Source organism: Schistocerca piceifrons, chromosome 10 (assembly GCF_021461385.2).
Source record: "Schistocerca piceifrons isolate TAMUIC-IGC-003096 chromosome 10, iqSchPice1.1, whole genome shotgun sequence".
NCBI lineage: Eukaryota > Metazoa > Arthropoda > Insecta > Orthoptera > Acrididae > Schistocerca > Schistocerca piceifrons.
Window position 1 is genome coordinate 47,765,057 of NC_060147.1, and position 21,885 is coordinate 47,786,941.

The 21,885-nt window shown below is 38.7% G+C and overlaps 1 protein-coding gene across 1 annotated transcript in view; it reads left to right on the forward strand.

The window, feature by feature from the left end:
* Positions 1-1,367: 1,367 nt before the first annotated feature.
* The window catches only part of LOC124718679 (tyrosine-protein kinase Fer-like), a 153,389-nt gene continuing 132,871 nt past the window's right edge, over positions 1,368-21,885 (forward strand). Inside the window, exon 1 of the mRNA XM_047244304.1 lies at positions 1,368-1,442. Within this exon, the coding sequence (XP_047100260.1) occupies positions 1,368-1,442 (75 nt within the window). The remainder of the gene's footprint in view (positions 1,443-21,885) is intronic.

Genomic DNA, 21,885 nt, shown 5'->3' on the forward strand with positions numbered 1-21,885 from the left:
TGTGCAAGCTGCTTCATCTCCCAGTACTTACTGCAACCTACATCCTTCTGAATCTGTTTAGTGAATTCATCTCTTGGTCTCCCTCCACGCTGCCCTCCAATACTAAATTTGTGATCCCTTGATGCCTCAGAACATGTCCTACCAACCGATCCCTTCTTCTAGTCAAGTTGTGCCACAAACTCCTCTTCTCCACAATTCTATTCAATACCTCCTCATTAGTTATGTGATCTACCCATCTAATCTTCAGCTTCTTCTGTAGCACCACATTTCGAAAGCTTCTATTCTCTTCTTGTCCAAACTATTTATCGTCCATGTTTCACTTCCATACATGGCTACACTCCGTACAAATACTTTCAGAAACGACTTCCTGACACTTAAATCTATACTCGATGTTAACAAATTTCAGTTCTTCAGAAACGCTCTCCTGGCCATTGCCAGTCTACATTTTGTATCCTCTTTACTTCGACCATCATCAGTTATTTTGCTCCTCAAATAGTAAAACTCCTTTACTACTTTAAGTGTCTCATTTCCTAATCTAACTCTCGCAGCATCACTCGACTTAATTCGACTACATTCCATTATCCTCGTTTTGCTTTTGTTGATGTTCATCTTATATCCTCCTTTCAAGACACTGTCCATTCCGTTAAACTGCTCTTCCAAGTCTTTTGCTGTCTCTGACAGAATTACAATGTCATTGGCGAACCTCAAAGTTTTTATTTCTTCTCCATGGATTTTAATACCTACTCCGAACTTTTCTTTTGTTTCCTTTACTACTCGCTCAATATACAGGTTGAATAGCATCGGGGAGAGGCTACAACCCTATCTCACTCCTTTCCCAACCACTGCTTCCCTGTCATGTCCCTCGACTCTTATAACTGCCTTCTGGTTTCTGTACAAATCGTAAATAGCCTTTCGCTCCCTGTATTTTAGCCCTGCCACCTTCAGAATTTGGTAGAGGGTATTCCAGTCAACATTGTCAAAAGCTTTCTCTAAGTCTACAAATGCTAGAAATGTAGGTTTGTCTTTCCTGAATCTTTCTTCTAAGATAAGTCGTAAAGTCAGTATTGTCTCACTTGTTCCAACCACTGTATAAATGGCTTCAAAAGGTCAGCCCCACCACTGGGGACTCCTCCTTCCCAGTAGGAAAGATTTTTCCCCAAGAAACTGCCGATAGCGCCTTCTGCATCTTGTACCGTGAGTGGCCGCAGTCGCTTTATCATTGTTATCTCTGCTCCGTTACTTCCTCGAACGTTGCGCGTCAGTGAAGCAGGTGTTTGTGTCAGCCGCAGACTGAGTGGCTGGCGTGGACATTTGTTGTCGCTGTTACTGTTTGCTCGTCTTGGCTTAGGCTTTGCGAGCGAGCAGCCATGGACTGCTGGCGTTGGCAGCGCAGCAAACGTCACGACGACCGGGAGCCGCTGGAAGAGGTTGACCCGATCCAGGTAGGTCTGTGCATCACCTGCCTTCGTGCGCGCTCGAATCTCTCTAATTTTACATTCGTGATCTCCTCGGGAGGTATACGTAGGGGCAAAACAATGTATTCGATACCTCATCCAGAAACGCACCCTCTCAAAACCTGGACAGCAAGCTACACCACGATACAGAGCGCCTTTCTTGCAGAGTCTGCCACTCGAGTTTGCTAAACATATCCGTAACGCTTTAACGCTTACCAAATAACCCTGTGATGAAACGCGCCGCTCTTCTTTGGATATTCTCTATCTCCTTTGTCAACCAGACCTGGTATGGATCCCACACTGATGAGCAGTACTCAAGTATGGGTCGAACGAGTGTTTTGTGAACCACCTCCTTTGTTGATGGACTACATTTTCTAAGGACTCTCCCAATGAATCTCAACCAGGCACCCGCCTTACCAACAATTAATTTTATATGATCATTCCACTTCAAATCGTTCCGCACGCATACTCCCAGATATTTTACAGAAGTAACTGCTACCAGTGTTTGTTCCTCTATCATATAATCATACAATAAAGGATCCTTCATTGTATGTATTCGCAATACATTACATTTGCCTATGTTAAGGGCCAGTTGCCACTCCCTGCACCAAGTGCCTATCCGCTGCAGATCTTCCTGCATTTCGCTGCAATTTTCTAATACTGCAACGTCTCTGTATACTAGAGACTAATGTCGATTAGCAGTAGGGTTTTGGAACATGTACTGTGTTCGAACAGTATGAATTACCTCGAAGAAAAGGATTTATTGACACATAGTCAGCACGGCTCTAAATGGCTTTAAGCAGTATGGAACTTAACATCTGACGTCGTCAGTCCTCTAGACTTGGAACTACTTAAACCTAACTAACCTAAGGACATCACACACAGCCATGACCGAGGCAGGATTCGAACCTGCGACCGCAGCAGCAGCGCGGTCCCGGACTGAAGCGCCTAGAACCGCTCGACCACAGTGGCCGGCATAATCAGCACGGATACAGAAAACATCGTATTTGTGAAACACAACTAGCTGTTTATACTCATGAAGTAATGAGTGCTATCGACAGGGGATGTCATTTTGATTCCATATTTTTAGATTTCCAGAAGGCTTTCGACACGGTTCCTCACAAGCGTCTTCTAACCAAACTGCCTGTCTATGGAATATCGCCTCAGTTGCACGATTGCACTCGTGATTTGCTGTTACAGAGGTCGCAGTTCGAAGTTATAGACGGAAAGTCATCGAGTAAATGAGAAGTAATATCCGTCGTTCCCCAAGGACATGTTATAGGCTCTCTATTGTTCCTGATCTATATTGACGACATAGTAGCCACTCTAAGTAGCCCTCTTAGATTGTTTATAGATGATACTGTAATTTAGTGTCTTGTATAGTTATCAGATGACCAAAACGAATTGCAAAATGATTTAGGTATGTGTATGGTGCGAAAAGTGCCAATTGACCCTGAATAAAAAGAAGTGTGAAATTATTCACACGAATATTAAAATACATCCTCTAAATTTTGATTACGCGTGAAACCTACCCATCTCCTCTATATGTCTTTTGTGTTACGCTTATGCTAATTTTGCTTGTATCATCAGCAAACAGTGTCAGTTCAGCATCTTGTTTCACATAAGAAGGGAGGTCATTCACATATATCAAGAACAGGAGGGGACCCATGATCGAACCTTGTGGAACACGTAATGTAATTTCACCCCAGTTACATGAAGTGGCAAACTCCTTTGAATCACTTAAAGCATATAAAGAGACATTTTGCTTCCTGCTCTGTAGATATGACTTACACCACTCATATTCTGTTCCATTTATACCATGGAAACGTAATTTCTCTAACATAATGTCATGGTTCGCACAATCAAATGCTTTGGATAAGTCACAGAATATTCCTACTGCTGACATTTTACTATTTAAAGACTCTATTATGTGGACAGTGAAATTGTGAAACCTTCCCGTCTACTTTATACCTCTTTTGCTAATGATAACCTTCCCTTTTACAGTAAACCATGAAACCTTTCCATAGGATTTCTATCTCTTGCTTAATAATAACAAATGAAACCTTCCCTTTGAAATTTATTCCCTTTCTCAATCTTGGCATACAAATTTAATTGCTGCTTTTTTAAAATGATTTTATGATTATTTCGACGAAACATAGAATGTGTCGTCGTCGTGGCCCTCAGTCATTATCTGCAATAACCCAAAACTGTTTCTTACGTTTTTTACCGTTACTGGATCGCCATCTGACTGCTACATCGAACTGCGACATGAATATACTTACTGTGTTTTACTATACTCTATTAGCTGCTGCCGGCCGGAGTGGCCGAGCAGTTCTAGGCGCTACAGTCTGGAACCGCGCGACCGCTACAGTCGCAGGTTCGAATCCTGCCTCGGGCATGGCTGTGTGTGATGTCCTTAGGTTAGTTAAGGTCCCATAGTGCTCAGAGTCATTTGAGCCATTTATTAGCTGCTGGTAGGCTTTCATAATAAGTGGCTGTATTTATTACCAAAGCTGACGTTATTCTTCAATAGCAAAGTTGACGTTATTCTTTAATTAATTTGACTGTCGTAACTCGTAGTTAAACTTTTTCTTGACAACAATAAAATTTTGCAGTTTTACGTTGATGGTTTTTGGGATGGATTCTTCTTCTTCTTCATCTTCTTCACGCGATCAGGCCCAGAGGACCGCGCGCCACCACAGTTTAGAGATCTCCATCCGTCTCTGCTATCTGTCTCCAGTTTTCCGTGAGTCCCAGCTGCAACAGCTCTTCTCTCACTCCATCGATCCACCTCTTTCTAGGTCTTCCCACTGGTCTGCTGCCTGACGGGATCCAGTCCATGGTGATTTTGGGCCATCTTGTTGCCTCCTCATCCATTGGGATGGATTAAAATCAGTAATGCAATATTGCTGGCAAAAATTAATTATATTCTGAATGAAATGATTTTACAAACGTTCAAATGGGACTTACGTTTTACAATAATCTTACAACTAGCAATGCGCAAACATACCTTCAGTAGTCTTGAGTTTCTCAAAAAATTAATTCAATAATATTAGTTCCTCTTATGATAATAGTTAGCTGATGTCTCTGTACATCCGTTTATAATCTCTTGTAAATCATAGCTGGTGGCTGGCAGGCACACCGCTCCTCTCAACCTCTCGCTTCAGACCTGCTATCGACTCGCTTCTCATCTCGCTTACTACAGACTTCCTACGCAAGCTAAAGTGCGGTGTTTCCTGCCAACAATGCTTTCTGGTGCAGACAATACCCGCTACCATTACAAAATGTATCAATGCGCGGTCTTTCCCGCTCTTTTCTTAAACTGTATCCATACGCGGTCTCTCCCGCCCTTTGCCGGCCGTGTGGCCGAGCGGTTCTAGGCGCTTCAGTCTGGAACCGCGCGACCACTATGGTCGCAGGTTCGAATCCTGCCTCGGGCATGGATGTGTGTGATGTCCTTAGGTTAGTTAGGTTTACGTAGTTCTAAGTTCTAGGGGACTGATGACCTCAGATGTTAAGTCCCATAGTGCTGAGACCCATTTTTTTCTCCCGCCCTTTTTAAAATTATATCAATGTGCGGTCTCTCTTGCCAACAATATTTTGGTGCAGACATTCCCTGCTACCATATTTCTTTCCAACATGACAAATATTAATTATTCCTACTTGATCCTATTAATAAAATATAAGCATTCTTCATAAATTATGGTTTGACAGTAGACAATAGAAATATACACGTGTTGCATAACCCTTCACTGGGTTTCCTTAAAATTTTCCTACGTCGTTAAGTCATTTGGACTTGACCGAAGGAGAAAATTTGATTATGGAAATATGTGTAGTAATAAGTAAATTAATGATAGAATATTTCTTTCAACAAAGCACATACATATACTGTCATAAGAATTTGTTTTTCTAAGTCTAACAAAGATAATATTCAAAAGAGTATACATCAAAATATACAAGTAATATGAGTCAGTAAGTTGGAGGTGTACATCAGGTGGTAAAAGTTATTTACATCTCTAATAGTAATGGATGGAAAAAATTAGAATAAATTTGTTTCTCTGGTAAAATTGGCATGTATTAGTACCATATTCAAGGAAGGGAACAAAGGAATTGGATAGCACGGTGAAAGCACTGGCAACTGTCTCTCACATAGCACAACACCAGGTTTCGCCATGTGATTCCGTCGTCTCTTTGATCCATAGTTTTAGTGTAAGCAAACACTAAGTTAACCGTCGAATTGCCTGAGTTGCCGCAGCTGCATCAGTTACGAGTTCCAACTCCAATATTCCATTAGTAGTGATGGTGTGCATCTTGGTATGCCGACACATCATAGAAAACATCGTAGATTGAAGTAACATGGGTCACTATTCACTTTGTTTGTGCTCCATAACCATGGGGATGCACAGGGATTAAAGTACAGATATAATCATTTTGTCAAAAGGTTCACAGATATGGTTGATACCGTTATTACCAAATTTTACATCATCTCTTTCCTCTGTGCTCATAAAAATTATCTTTAACGTATTCCTATTTTACGTTTAAAAGGAAAAAATATGTCACCTTGTGTGACTCTAGAAAAAGTTTATAGTTTTAAACAATTACATAAAAAAAACATTTTCCATCTGCAATGAATTCAGCCTACAGTAGATATGACATTACGTGACAGTCAATAACAAACAAATATTCCTGTACGTGGAATTTAGTAGTACATTTAGGCATCAACTTTTTAAATAAAATACACAAGTACCTTTATACAAACTATGTCACTTTCTGTGACTTTAGCAGATACATTTCCTCTAAATAAATCATAATCTGGTGCTCATATAAATAATTACATAAAGGCACTGTTATATTACTTCACAGGTTGTGAATTCACAGTTTTTGAAATATGAAATTACATTTTGACAATCTATGCCACTTTCTGTGACTTCAGTATGTTCGGTAATGTGGTTGTCAGTTACGAGTCATATTGTCAGTCGACTATATATTATGTGTGAGTGCTGTAGCACACATCGTCATTGTTATTTAAGAGAAAACATTTGTATTTTACGCAGAGTGCGAATCGGTATGCTGACATTTGGTGTGATGTGTTTATCCTATGTATATATCTGATGTAAAAGATATCATGTTCAATGCAGAAAAATTTTTTCGAATAGCAAAGTACATATAGCAATCAATTTAATGTGGTTTCTCCATCCGTAGTGCTGTTCTGCGCTGTGTCACCTGTTATCAAAATAAACCATTACTAAATTATATTCCTTGCATCTAACATCTTCATTCTCCTCTCTCCTTTGTACCTCGTGTCATCTCTCTGCATAACCTATAATAAAATATTCATGGTTAATAATCATCAGCGCACGGCATGACTTTAGTATCTCTCTGTGTTACCTATAATAAAATATTCATGGTTAATAATCGTCAGCGCACGGCATGACTTCAACATCTCTGTGCATCTGGAAAATCGCGTCAGCTCTCGGCATGACATGTAAAGCATTTATCCATATTTTTCCATATTCAATACGTATATTACAGTTAAAACTACGTTTATTTTGGTGAACTACGACAACAATGCTGCATGCAGAGGTTAAAGAATACGTCTAATTGCTACTACTGTATGAAAATCATTTGTACGTGTTATACTTTTACATTGAATGTAGTCCCGTTAATTGCTTCACTTACCTTACATAATGTGAAATAAATGTACTGCGAGATCGGTTCTAAGACTGCTATTAATACAATTTTTAACATGGCCGATAATGCAGCAACCGTAGACGAAATTTATAATATTACTTGAAAATACAGCTCTTCGGTTGCACAGGTAAAAAATTTTCAACTTTACCTAGGTTTCAACTGCTCTAAGGCAGCCTTCATCAGAAGTAAAAAATTTTTACATTACCTATAACAGAGTTTTGGAATAATATAAAAATTATTAAATTAAACATATGTAATAAAATTACATCAAAGCTAACTGCTACGGTACAGTAGACAAAGAAAGTATACTTACATAGAGTAAATAGTTATGAAATGGTTTAGAGCAACAGCGCTCACGTTAAAGATAAAAATATATTTTTACACTATAAAATTTTCCTAGGAATGCACAACTTGCTTAAGACGCGCCGCTAAGTGTCGCGTGTGCGGCCGGCACTGTAAGCAGCATCAGACTGACAGGCGCGCGCGCCGTCCATGTTAGCAAGTCGGCACCTTGTATCGCGCCATCTAGTACTGAATGCTTGTAATTTACAGTGACAACAGCTGTCAGAAGCATTGGAACAGGAGTGCACGTAATGTGCTGATTACATTATGTCAGATGGTATGTACCAGATCGAAAGTTGAACAAAATATTACACTGTAATACAGGGGGAGAGAGAACAATATTTAAGGGTACAGTACGGGAAGCATAATAGCAATATTCCGCGTTAAGTGATTTTAAGCAAGGGCTTTACACCACCAAAGAAATTTTTATCACGTAATTGTAATTGCTCATTGAGGATTAAATGGTCGTTACGGGAAAAATGTTTGAAAATTTCCAACTGTTCAAGAATATCAAGTCTGAAGCCTTTCTTTTCCGTATGTAAGATACTAGTGTTATGAACATCTTTAGGTTTGTGTCCTGTGCCTTAGAGCAGTTGAAACCTAGGTAAAGTTGAAAATTTTTTACCTGCGCAACCGAACAGCTGTATTTTAAAGTAATATTATAAAAAAACTGCTATTAATGTTCAGTGTATTTATCTATGGTCGAGTCGAGGTGACCCGTTAGTAGCTCACTGTGTTCGCGCTTGCTGGGATGTGTCAAAAAGCTCATTGTTATACTCTGTCTATATGTCTCCCTGTAAGAAGGTTTTTCTGTTTTAAGAATTTCTTTATGTTTGACATATGATGGTTGCCTCTCGATTTTTTTGTTCTGAGTGTCTAAATGTGTACTACATTAGCGTGCGGAATATTTCGAATTCTGTGCGGTCCTGCATTAGAAGGTCAAATTTTTTGCATCGGTTCTTCCCTTTATGTGACAGATAATGGGTACGGGCTAGTACTTTATCGCCAATCTCGTACTTGTATAATCTACTTACCTGCTTCTGCTGTCTCTTCCGACGATCTGCAGCTCGTTTAATGTTCGCTAATGCCATGTCTATTATCTCACAATGACGAAATCTACGCTTCTTTGGAAAAGTAATCATTTCAGTAAGTTTATTCGGTGGGTCTTTATTCGTCAGTATTACAACTGGTGAGAGTATCGTTGACTTATTAGGTATTGCATTTATTACTTCCTGAAACTGTGAAATGTATTCGTCCCATGTTGTATGCTTTCTGTAGCAATAAATGCTACATAGTTTCCAGATCTCTTTCATTATTCTTTCTGACGGGTTAGAAGAACTGTGATATCTTGATATGTAAATTGGTGTTATGTTCTTACTCTCTAACATTTGTTTCCATATGTCTGACCTAAACTGCGGTCCGTTATCTGAAATAACCTTCTATACATGTCCTACAACTGATAGAAAACCTCTTACAAATGCTCTTGATACTAATCGAACTGCTGCTTTCCTTAGTGGAGAAAATGTTACACATTTGAATGTCAGTTCTACGGCTACTAGAATATAACTATAACCTTCACTTGTTCTGGGGATTTCACCGAAAAGATCTACTGCTGCCATGTGTCTTAACTTAACCGGTATGATGGGATACAGTGGTGGAATATGTGATACTGTTGATTATTTAGCTTTCTGACATATCTTGCAGGATGCTATAATTTTGCGAATCTGTTTTTCCATATTGTTGAAGTGACAATTTTGTCGAAGAATTAGAAAGCATTTCCTAGCTTCGTAATGTGCATAGCTTAGGTGCGTACACCATATCAACTTGTTTCTGATCCCTTCTGGAATGCATAAAAGCCAATTGTAGCCGTCTGGGTATGAGCGAATAAACAGAATATTTTGATGTATAGTGTAATTATGTCTGATTTTTGCGTTGCTCTTGTCTCGCCAAAGCGTTACAATCTCTTTTAGTGTTTCATCTTTCTGCTGTTCTCTCTCTATGTTCTGTTCTGCTGATGATATAAAATTTTCGAAAGCTACGTGTTTGATATACATAATACTATGGTTGTTGTGGCAGAAGGTATTTTCTTTCTCTAGTCGTTTATGGTGAATAGATCTCGATAGTGCGTCGGCAACAATATTCTGCGTGCCTGGAATGTGTACAATAGTAAAGTCGATCTCTTGTAGATATAATTTCCAACGGCTTAGTCTATCATGCGTAAGTTTTGCTGATAATAAAAACTGGATTGCTCAGTGATCAGTATATAGATAGTGACGGAATCTCTTAAATTCCCTACTACGCCTAGTGTCTCTAATTCTGCTACAGAATAATTGCGCCCTACTGGAGAAAGTATTCTGCTTGCAAACGCAATATGTTTAACGATTGTCTTACCTTCCTCCTCTACTTCCTGGAAAATATGTACTCCTAGTGCTGTAGTTGAACCATCTGTTGCAATGGAAAAGTTTTGTGTTGGGTCAGGATGTGATAACAAAGGTGCCCTTAGTAACGCTTCTTTCAAATTCTCGAATTCAGCTTCAGCGTCTTCATTCCACGACCAAATTGTGTTTTTACTTGTGAGCTGGTATAGCAAGGGTGTGTCTAATGCTTTATAATGAATGAATTTTTTAAAATAATTAATAAGGCCTAAAAAGTTTCCAAGTTCCTTCTTATTTGTTGGCAATTGCTTGCAATTTGTCGGAGTCTGGTGCAATACCTGTTTGTGGAATGATATGACCTAGAAATTTTATTGAGGCTTTTCCAAATTCCAATTTACGGAGGTTTATAGTTACACCGTTCTGCTCGAATGTATTCAGTAATTGTTGAAGGGTGTGGTTGTGCTGTTCCCAGTTTTCTGCTGCGATTAGAATGTCATCTACATGTGTAGTAATTTTGTTTTTAAGATCCTGTGGGAGAATTGTATTCATGCCTCGTATAAAGGCTGCAGACGAAATCGTTAGTCCAAACGGAAGTTTACAAAATTGGTAACATTCATCAAAGCAAAGGAATGCCGTACATTTTCGGCAATTTGGATGCAACTGTACTTGCCAAAATCCTGATTTGAGATAGAGGGTGGTATATATAGAGGTGCCATGAAACTTCTGCAGTAACTCTTCTAACGTCTGTGGTGGGTCAGTTTCTGTAATGATTATTTCATTAACCTGACGTGAATCTAAAACTAAACGGAGCGATCCATCCTTCTTTTCAACGATGTGTAATGTATTTATATATTGGCTTGCTGCTGATTCAATTATACTCTGATCAATCATTGCTCGTAACTCTTTCTTAACTGCTTCTGTCTGTACAAGCGAGATTGGATAGTGTTTTGCTTTGAAAGTCTCGAGTGGTTTCACCTGAAATTCGTACATAAATCCTGTCATCGTTCCTAGAACATTGTTAAAAACTGTTTTATGTTGCACAAGAATATTTTCTAATTCTGTGCGTTCTGTGTCGTCTTTTGCTATACTGTCTCTAATCTTGCGTATAAGTGTCTCTAATACATTATACTCCTGTTCCTCTGCCATGTCGTTATTATGTGTATTCGTGTATAGTGTGAGATAACAATCGTTATCTTTAGAATCTGCAATAATCTCGATCCTGTGCATATTTTGTTCTTCTGAGGATACTGTGTTTTGAAATCTCACTACCACTTCACTGTCTTCCTTCTGTAATGTTAGGTATGACGACTTAAAGTCAATCACTGGGTCGTACTGTACGAGAAAATTCGTTCCTAATATTATATCAGTTGTTGAATGTGGAATTATCCAACAAATGCTGTGGAAAGTTTGCCCTGCAAAAAGTTAATTGTGTCTGTCTTTTGGCTTCAGTGCTTTTTCCTGGAAATGCTCCCTTAACTTTAGTTTTGTTTATTGGTTTAAAAATCAAATGGCTCTGAGCACTATGTGACTTAACATCTTAGGTCATCAGTCCCCTAGAACTTAGAACTACTTAAACTTAAGTAACCTAAGGACATCACACACATCCATGCCCGAGGCAGGATTCGAACCTGCGACCGTAGCAGTCCCGCGGTTCCGGACTGCATCGCCTAGAACCGCGTAGCCACCGTGGCCGGCTTTGTTTATTGGGAATACTGGGTAATCATTATTGCTATTGCATCTGTTAAATGTGTCTTCGTTAATTACGCACATTGGTGAGCCTGAATCAATTATTGCTAAAATATTTTGTGGCTTTAAATTTATCTGGATTATTGAGTGGCATACAGTTTTCTGCATGATCGGTTTTTCGTGTAACAATGTGTCTCGCACGTCGTCGAATGTAATGGCATTCTCTATCGTTATCTTTTCTCTGTCCTTATCCATAGTGTCGTCATTTAGAGATTCATCACAGGCTATCTCTAGTCATAAATGTTCTGACGTTTCATTTTCTGTTGGGGAGTGTTGTGTGTTTTCTATGAGCTGTACTGTTCTACCGTTTTGATTATTAGCGGTAGGTGTCGGATGAAATCTTGTGTCTGGTACATTCATACGATGACATAGTAGTTGTGCAATGTTTGAATTTCTATGAAAATTATCATTGTAGAATGTCCTTTGCGGTCGGTGTTCGTTTTCTCTCCTTGTGTCGTTATAGCTGTGGTTATACGGCGAGGCACGCGTGTTTCTCTGAAAAGGCTGTCTTTGTTCGTTTTGTGTATTTTGCGGCAAACCCATGTAATTGCTTGCACCTGTCCCATTTTCTGGCCGTTGAGTCATGTGAAAGTTTGACCGGTTTGGCATTTCCTGTCATATATGTGTCGTGTTGTTTGGATGGCTTTGTTGCTGTCTTGAATTGTAATGTACATTGTTATTAAACGGCTGTTCATTGAATCCTTGTGTGTATTATACATTAAAATTTTCATTTTCACTGCGAAAGCGTTTATTACGATTGTTATTGCCAAATCATGTTTGCTCAAAATTAGCATTGTTTGTCTGGTTTGTGTTATGCCGTGAAAAGTTCTTATTAACAAACGCATAATCTGCCTGGTGTCCCTCTAGCAATTGCAGGATGTCTCTAAATGCGTACACACTGTCCTTTTGCTGGCCTGTTAATAATGACTCTCTTAATGCTCTGGGAAGTTTTGAAATACACAGCTGTATTAATGCGGATTGACTGTATGGCTCATTGAGGTATTGGTTTTGTTCAACCATATACTCGAAAAATTGTGTGATTGTTGGGAAAGTAGATTTCTCGAAATTAGCCGATCTTTAATGCTACTCTGTGTGGTATCTGACCAATATGCTGCTAGAAATGCTTCCTGGAATTCTTCTACTGAAAAACACTGTCTAGCAATTGGTCGCATTCTTCTCGCTGGTTCCCCTTCAAGTAAACTAATAATAAATTCTAGCTTATGTTGAACTGGCCATGACAGTGGGCGTGCCGCATTGAATTGTTGGATCCAGTCCAGTGGATGTATTTGCGTCCTGTCGTTTTTAAATGTTTTAAACTATATCACTGAAAGGAAATGCTTGTGGTCAAAACCGTCATACCTTTGCGTGTAATTATTTTCGTAATGTTCTGCATATGAATTTACGTGTCTTTCTGTCCGATTAAGATCTCTTACTCTCTCAAGTCTACCGACATTATATGTATTGTGCGTCTGAGGCATGTCGTAATGGTGTGTGTTCTGTTGGAATTGAGCGTTTGCAGTTGTTTGTTTTGTGTCAGCTATCCCTTGCTGTAAAGAATTGGTTTTCTGATGTAACAAATTATTACGTGATTCTAGGTCTGCGGTTGTTTGTTGCACATTTGTAATTTGCGTATCTTTACTATTACAAATCTGTTGAACTGAGACTGGTGTAGTGTCATCTGATTTACTGTCATTGTTAGTATCTAACAGGTCTATTCTTGTAGTGAGTTCGTTGATCTTTTCTGTTAATTCTTTTCGTAATTTACGATTACTTTTAGTTACTTTCTTAAAATCTGCTTTCAAATTTTCTGAGTCTTGATTAATTTCTATGTCTTCTGTTTTGTCAGTTAGTGTCAGAACTTCTTCTGTTAATTTATCCCTAACATTCTATTTCAGTGTCTGTAGAAATTTTCGCCTCAATTGTGTGTGATTGGATTTCCGTGAACCTCTCTTGTATTTGAATATTTGCCTCCTTAACCGTTTCGATTTCTTCCGAAATCGAGTGTATGTGATTGTCCATGTAAGTTTTTCCCTGAGCAAACACTTTCTTTTGGTCGTCCTGTCGCTGTTTAGTAATTGTTTGTACTAGTTCTTTTCGTTCTTTATCCTGCGATCGCACCAGTTTGCGGTGACGTATCAAACAGTTTTCTGTGTGATTGTTAAAACGTTCATCAATGTGAGAGTTTTGTTTAGAAAAGTTCTCTGCCATTGTTTCTCGTATGCTAGCCGCGAATGCTTCTTGTTTATCTGTTATTTCTTGAACCTTGACGTGTATTTCTTGGTTTGATTGTGAACATTTTTCAGCGACTGCTTCAATTTCTACCTTGATTTCGTTTTTTATGTCTGCTGAGTCTTGTGCCCTTCTGCTAAAGTTCTGATTCATGTCTTGTCTCATTTGTAGCAAAAATGCCATTATTGGATCCGTTTCAGATTGACTTCTGTGCGTATTTGTATTCGTTGGTAAAGGTTGTACATCTGTGTTCATTTGAACATCCTCTGATGATTGTAATCGTGTAACCTCTTCCGTGGTTTCGGAATCTCCGTTAGTAAAAGTGTGCTATCTGCCACGCAGATTGTGTAGCTGTGTACCGTTTGAATCTGTTTCGGCACGTAATGGTGCCACACTGACTGCATTATAGTGGTTTCGTTACTGAAACAATTACGTCTGCTACGCGTAATTTGTGGCTGTGTAGCGTCTGTTGTGTTTAAAAACAAATTATTTTGCACTAATGTCTCATTATCAGTTGGCTTTTCTGAAGTTGATTGTTTGACAAAAGATTCCATATTATTACTACTCTCGAATGCCTGTTCACCTAACGTTTCACTATCGGGTTTTTCACACGTATTATTTCTGTCTATCCCTGAAAAGAATTTCTCGTCAATATTTTCTACCCTTTTATCACCCTGAGAACGAGTAATTATTCTACATCTACATGACTACTCTGCAATTCACATTTAAGTGCTTGGCAGAGGGTTCATCAAACCACAATCATACTATCTCTCTCCATTCCACTCCCGAACAGCGCGCGGGAAAAACGAATACCTAAACCTTTCTGTTCGAGCTCTGATTTCTCTTATTTTATTTAGATGATCGTTCCTACCTATGTAGGTTGGGCTCAACAAAATATTTTCGCATTCGGAAGAATAAGTTGGTGACTGAAATTTCGTAAATAGATCTCGCCGCGACGAAAAACGTCTTTGCGCTAATGACTTCCATCCCAATTCGCGTATCATATCTGCCACACTCTCTCCCCTACTACGTGATAATACAAAACGAGCTGCCGTTTTTTGCACCCTTTCGATGTCGTCCGTGAATCCCGCCTGGTAAGGATCCCACACTGCGCAGCAATATTCTAACAGAGGACGAACGAGTGTAGTGTAAGCTCTCTTTAGTGGACTTGTTGCATCTTCTGTCCTGCCAATGAAACGCAACCTTTGGCTCGCCTTCCCCACAATATTATCGATGTGGTCTTTCCAACTGAAGTTGTTCGTAATTTTAACACCCAGGTACTTAGTTGAATTGACAGCCTTGAGAATTGTACTATTTATCGAGTAATCGAATTCCAACGGATTTATTTTGGAACTCGTGTGGATCACCTCACACTTTTCGTTATTTAGCGTCAACTGCCACCTGCCACACCGTACATCAATCTTTTCTAAATCGCTTTGCAACGGATACTGGTCTTCGGATGACCTTACTAGACGGTAAATTACAGCATCATCTGCGAACAACCTAAGAGAACTGCTCAAATTGTCACCCAGGTCATTTATATAGATCAGGAACAGCAGAGGTCCCAGGACGCTTCCCTGGGGAACACCTGATATCACTTCAGTTTTACTCGATGATTTGCCGTGTATTACTACGAACTGCGACCTTCCTGACAGGAAATCACGAATCTAGTCGCAAAACTGAGACGATACCTCATAGGCCCGCAGCTTGATTAGAAGTCGCTTGTGAGGAACGGTGTCAAAAGCTTTCCGGAAATCTAGAAATACTGAATCAACCTCAGATCCCCTGTCGATAGCGGCCATTACTTCGTGCGAATAAAGAGCTATCTGCGTTGCACAAGAACGTTGTTTTCTGAAACCATGCTGATTACGTATCAATAGATCGTTCCCTTCGAGGTGATTCATAATGTTTGAATACAGTATATGCTTCAAAACCCTACTGCAAACCGACGTCAATGATATAGGTCTGTAGTTAGATGATTACTCCTACTACCCTTCTTAAACACTGGTGCGACCTGCGCAATTTTCCAGTCTGTATCGGTGAGCGAGCGGTTATATATGAGTGCTAAGTAGGGAGCTATTGTATCAGCGTAATCTGAAAGGAACCTAATCGGTATACAATCTGGACCTGAAGACTTGCCCGTATCAAGCGATTTGAGTTGCTTCGCAACCCCTAAGGTATCTACTTCTAAGAAACTCATGCCAGCAGCTGTTCGTGTTTCAAATTCTGGAGTATTCCATTCGTCTTCCCTGGTGAAGGAATTTCGGAAAACTGCGTTCAATAACTCCGCTTTAGCGGCACAGTCGTCGGTAACAGTACGATCGGCACTGCGCAGCGAAGGTATTGACTGCGTCTTGCCGCTTGTGTACTTTACATACATTCTGCGGGACATTGTCTATAATTAGCACAGGCAACAAAATATATCACTGTTTAAAGCGGATTCAACACTGAACACTTTTCAACGCAGAATAAGACCAAACAGAATTGCTGATGGGTTGTGAATTAAAGGTATACACTTTAGTATAAGCGTTGCGCCACTTAACACGCTTATTTATACAATTGTAAGAGTCAGTTTATTCATTTTCGCAGTAGATTCACTAAAGAGTCTTACTGATTGGATGTCGCCAAGTGAAACCCGTCTCCTCTATATCTCTTTTGTGTTACGCAACCTTCCCTTCTACATTAACCTATGAAACCTTCCCTTTCGATTTGTACCTCTAGCTTAATAATAACAAACGAAATCTTGTCTTTGAAATTAATTCTCTTTCTCAATCTTCGCAGACAAATTTAAATGCTGCTCATTAAAAGTGATTTTCTGATTATTTCGACGAAACACAGAACGTGTCGTCGTCGTGGCCCTCAGTCGTTACCTGAAATAACCCAAAACTGTTCCTTACCTTTTTTACTGTTACTGGATCGCCATCTGACTGCTACATCGAACTGCGACATGAATATACTTACTCTGTTTCACTATACTCTATTAGTTGCTGGTGGGCTTTTATAATAAGTGGCTGTATTTATTACCAAAGCTGTCGTTATTCTTTAATAGCAAAGCTGACGTTATTCTTTAATTAATTTGACTGAAGTTACGTAATTCGTAGTTAATCCTTTTCTTGACAACAATAAAATTTTGCAAAGTTTTACGTTGATGGTTTTTTGGATGGATTATAATCAGTAATGCAATATTGCTGGCAAAAATTAATTATATTCTGAATGAAATGATTTTACAAGCGTACAAATGCGACTTACTTTTTACAATAATCTAACAACTAGCAAAGCGCAAACATACCTTCAGTAGTCTTGAGTTTCTCAAAACATTAATTCAATAATATTAGTTCCTCTTATGATAAATTAGCTGATGTCTCTGTACATCCGTTTACAATCTCTTGTAAATCATAGCTGGTGGCTGGCAGGCACACCGCTCCTCTCAACCTCTCGCTTCAGACCTGCTACCGACTTCTCGCTTCACTTCTCGCTTACTACTGACTTCCTACGAACGCAGAAGTGCGGTCTCTCCCGCCAACAATGCTTTCTGGTGCAGACAATCCCTGCTACCATTACAAAATGTATCAATGCGCGGTCTTTCCCGCTCTTTTCTTAAAATGTATCCATACGCGGTCTCTCTCGGCCTTTTTATATCAATATGCGCTCTCTCTTGCCAAGAATATTTTGGTGCAGACATTCCCTGCTACCACAGTTCTTTCCAACATGACAAATATTAATTATTCCTACTTAATCCTATTAATGAAATATAAACATCCTTCATAAATTGTGGTTTGACAATAGACAATAGAAATATACGCGTGTTGCATAACCCTCCATTGGGTTTCCTTAAAATTTTCCTACGTCGTTAAGTCATTTGGACTTGACGTAAGGAGAAAATTTGATTATAGAAATATGTGTAGTAATAAGTAAATTAATGATAGAATATTTCTTTCAACAAAGCACATACATATACTGTCATAAGAATTTGTTTTTCTAAGTCTAACAAAGAGAATATTCAAAAGAGTATACATCAAAATATACAAATAATATGAGTCAGTAAGTTGGAGGTGTACATCAGGTAGTAAAAGTTATTTATATCTCTAATAGTAATGGATGGAAAAAATTAGAATAAATTTTTTTCTCTGGTAAAATTGGCATCTATTAGTACCATATTCAAGGAAGGGAAAAAAGGCATTGGATAGCATGGTCAAAGCACTGGCAACTGTCTCTCACATAGCACAACACCAGGTTTCGCCATGTGATTCCGTCGTCTCTTTGATCCATAGTTTTAGTGTAACCAAACACTAAGTTAACCGTCGAATTGCCTGAGTTGCTGCAGCTACATCAAGTACAAGTTCCAACTCCAATTGTCCATTAGTAGTGACGGTCTGCATCTTGGTACGCAAGCACCTACTGACGTACATCGTGACTGGTGTGCATCTTGGTATGCCGACACCTCATAGAAAACATCGTAGATTGAAGTAACGTGGTTCACTATTCACTTTATTTGTGCTCCATAACCATGGGGATGCACAGGAATTAAGGTATAGGTATAATCATTTTTGTAAAAAGGTTCACGGTAATGGTTTATACCGTTATTACCAAATTTTACATCATCTCTTTCCTCTGTGCTCGTAAAAATTATCTTTACCGTATTCCTAATTAACGTTTAAAAGGACAAAATATGTCACCTTGTGTGACTGTAGAAAAAGTTTATAGTATTAACAATTACATAAAAAAAACATTTTCCATCTGCAGTAAATTCAGCCTGTAGTACGTATGACATTACGTGACAGTCCATAATATAAACAAATATTCCTGTACGTGGAATTCAGTAGTACATGTAGGCATCAACATTTTAAATAAATTACACAAGGACCTTTGCACAAACTATGTCACTTTCTGTGACTTTAGCAGATACATTTCCTCTAAATAAATCATAATCTGGTGCTCATATAAATAATTACATAAGGACACTGCTATATTACTTCACAGGTTGTGAATTAACAGTTTTTCAAACATGAAATTACGTTTTGACAATCTATGTCACTTTCTGTGACTTCAGTATGTTCGGTAATGTGGTTGTCAGTTATGAGTCATATTGTCAGTCGACTATATATTATGTGTGAGTGCTGTAGCACACATCGTCATTGTTATTTAAGAGAAAACATTTGTATTTTACGCAGAGTGCGAATCGGTATGCTGACATTTGTTGTGATGTGTTTTCCCTATGTATGAATCTGATGTAAAAGATATCATGTTCAATGCAGAAAATTTTTTTCGAATAGCAAAGCACATATAGTAAGCAATTTAATGTGGTTTCTCCATCCGTAATGCTGCGCTGTGCTGTGTCACCTGTTATCAAAATAAACCATTACTAAATTATATTCCTTACATACTAACGTCTCCATTCTCCTTTCTTCTTTGTACCTCGTGTCATCTCTCTGTGTTACCTATAATAAAATATTCATGGTTAATTATCGTCAGCGCACGGCATGACTTCAACATCTCTCTGTATCTGGAAAATCGCGTCAGCTCTCGGCATGACATGTAAAGCATTTATCCATATTTTTCCATATTCAATACTTATATTACAATTAAAACTACGTTTATTTTGGTGAACTATGTCAACAATGCTGCATGCACAGGTTAAAGAATACGTCTAATTGCTACTACTGTTTGAAAATCATTTGTACGTGTTATACTTTTACATTGAAAGTAGTCCCGTTAATTGCTTCACTTACCTTACATAATGTGAAATAAATGTCCTGCGAGATCGCTTCTAAGACTGCTATTAATACAATTTTGAACATGGCCGATAATGCAGCAACCGTAGACGAAATTTATAATATTACTTGAAAATACAGCTCTTCGGTTGCACAGGTAAAAAATTTTCAACTTTACCTAGGTTTCAACTGCTCTAAGGCAGCCTTCATCAGAAGTAAAAATTTTTTACATTACCTATAACAGAGTTTTGGAATAATATAAAAATTATTAAATTAAACATATGTAATAAAATTACATCAAAGCTAACTGCTACGGTACAGTAGACAAAGAAAGTATACTTACATAGAGTAAATAGTTATGAAATGGTTTAGAGCAACAGCGCTCACGTTAAAGATAAAAATATATTTGTACAATATAAAATTTTCCTAGGAATGCACAACTTGCTTAACACGCGCCGCTAAGGGTCGCGTGTGCGGCCGGCACTGTAAGCAGCATCAGACTGACAGGCGCGCGCGCCGTCGGTGTTAGCAAGTCGGCACCTTGTATCGCGCCATCTAGTACTGAATGCTTGTAATTTACAGTGACAACAGCTGTCAGAAGCATTGGAACAGGAGTGCACGTAATGTGCTGATTACATTATGTCAGATAGTATGTAACAGATCGAAAGTTGAACAAAATATTACACTGTAATACAGGGGGAGAGAGAACAATATTTAAGGGTACAGTACGGGAAGCACAATAGCAATATTCCGCGTTAAGTGATTTTAAGCAAGGGCTTTACACCATCAAAGAAATTTTTATCACGTAATTGTAATTGCTCTTTGAGGATTAAATGGTCGTTACGGGAAAAATGTTTGAAAATTTCCAACTGTTCAAGAATATCAAGTCTGAAGCCTTTCTTTTCCGTATGTAAGATACTAGTGTTATGAACATCTTTAGGTTTGTGTCCTGTGCCTTAGAGCAGTTGAAACGTAGGTAAAGTTGAAAATTTTTTACCTGCGCAACCGAACAGCTGTATTTTAAAGTAATATTATAAAAAAAACTGCTATTAATGTTCAGTGTATTTATCTATGGTCGAGTAGAGGTGACCTGCTGTGCACGTAAATAATCCATTAGTAGCTCACTGTCTTCGGGTTTGCTGGGAAGTGTCAAAAAGCTTATTGTTATACTCTGTCTATATGTCTCCCTGTAAGAAGGTTTTTCTATTTTAAGAATTTCTTTATGTTTGACATATGATGGTTTCCTCTCGATTTTTTTGTTCTGAGTGTCTCAATGTGTACTACATTAGCGTGCGGAATATTTCGAATTCTGTATGGTCCTGCATATAGAAGTTCAAATTTTTTGTATCGGTTCTTCCCTTTATGTGACAGATAGTGGGTATGGACCAGTACCTTATCGCCAATCTCATACTTGTGTAATCTACTTACCTGCTTCTGCTGTCTCTTCCGACGATCTGCAGCTCGTTTAATGTTCGGTAATGCCATGTCTATTATCTCACAATGACGAAATCTACGCTTCTTTGGAAAAGTAATCATTTCAGTAAGTTTATTCGGTCGGTCTTTATTCGTCAGTATTACAGCTGGTGAGAGTATCGTTGACTTATTAGGTATTGCATTTATTACTTCCTGAAACTGTGAAATGTATTCGTCCCATGTTGTATGCTTTCTGTAGCAATAAATGCTACATAGTTTCCCGATCTCTTTCATTATTCTTTCTGACGGGTTAGAAGAACTGTGATATCTTGATATGTAAATTGGTGTTTTGTTCTTACTCTCTAACACTTGTTTCCATATGTCTGACCTAAACTGCGGTCCGTTATTTGAAATAACCTTCTATACATGTCCTACTACTGATAGAAAATCTCTTACAAATGCTGTTGATACTGATCTAGCTGCTGCTTTCCTTAGTGGAGAAAATGTTACAAATTTGAACGTCAGTTCTACGGCTACTACAATATAACTATAACCTTCACTTGTTCTGGGGATTTCACCGAAAAGATCTACTGCTGCCATGTGTCTTAACTTAACCGGTATGATGGGATACAGTGGTGGAATATGTGATACTTTTGATTATTTAGCTTTCTGACGTATCTTGCAGGATGCTATAGCTTTGCGAATGTGTTTTTCCATATTGCTGGAGTGACAATTTTGTCGAAGAATTAGAAAGCATTTCCTAGCTCCGTAATGTGCATAGCTTAGGTGCGTACACCATATCAATTTGTTTCTGATCCCTTCTGGAATGTACACTCCTGGAAATGGAAAAAAGAACACATTGACACCGGTGTGTCAGACCAGGAACCGCGGTGTTGGCCGTCGAATGGCGCTAGCTGCGCAGCA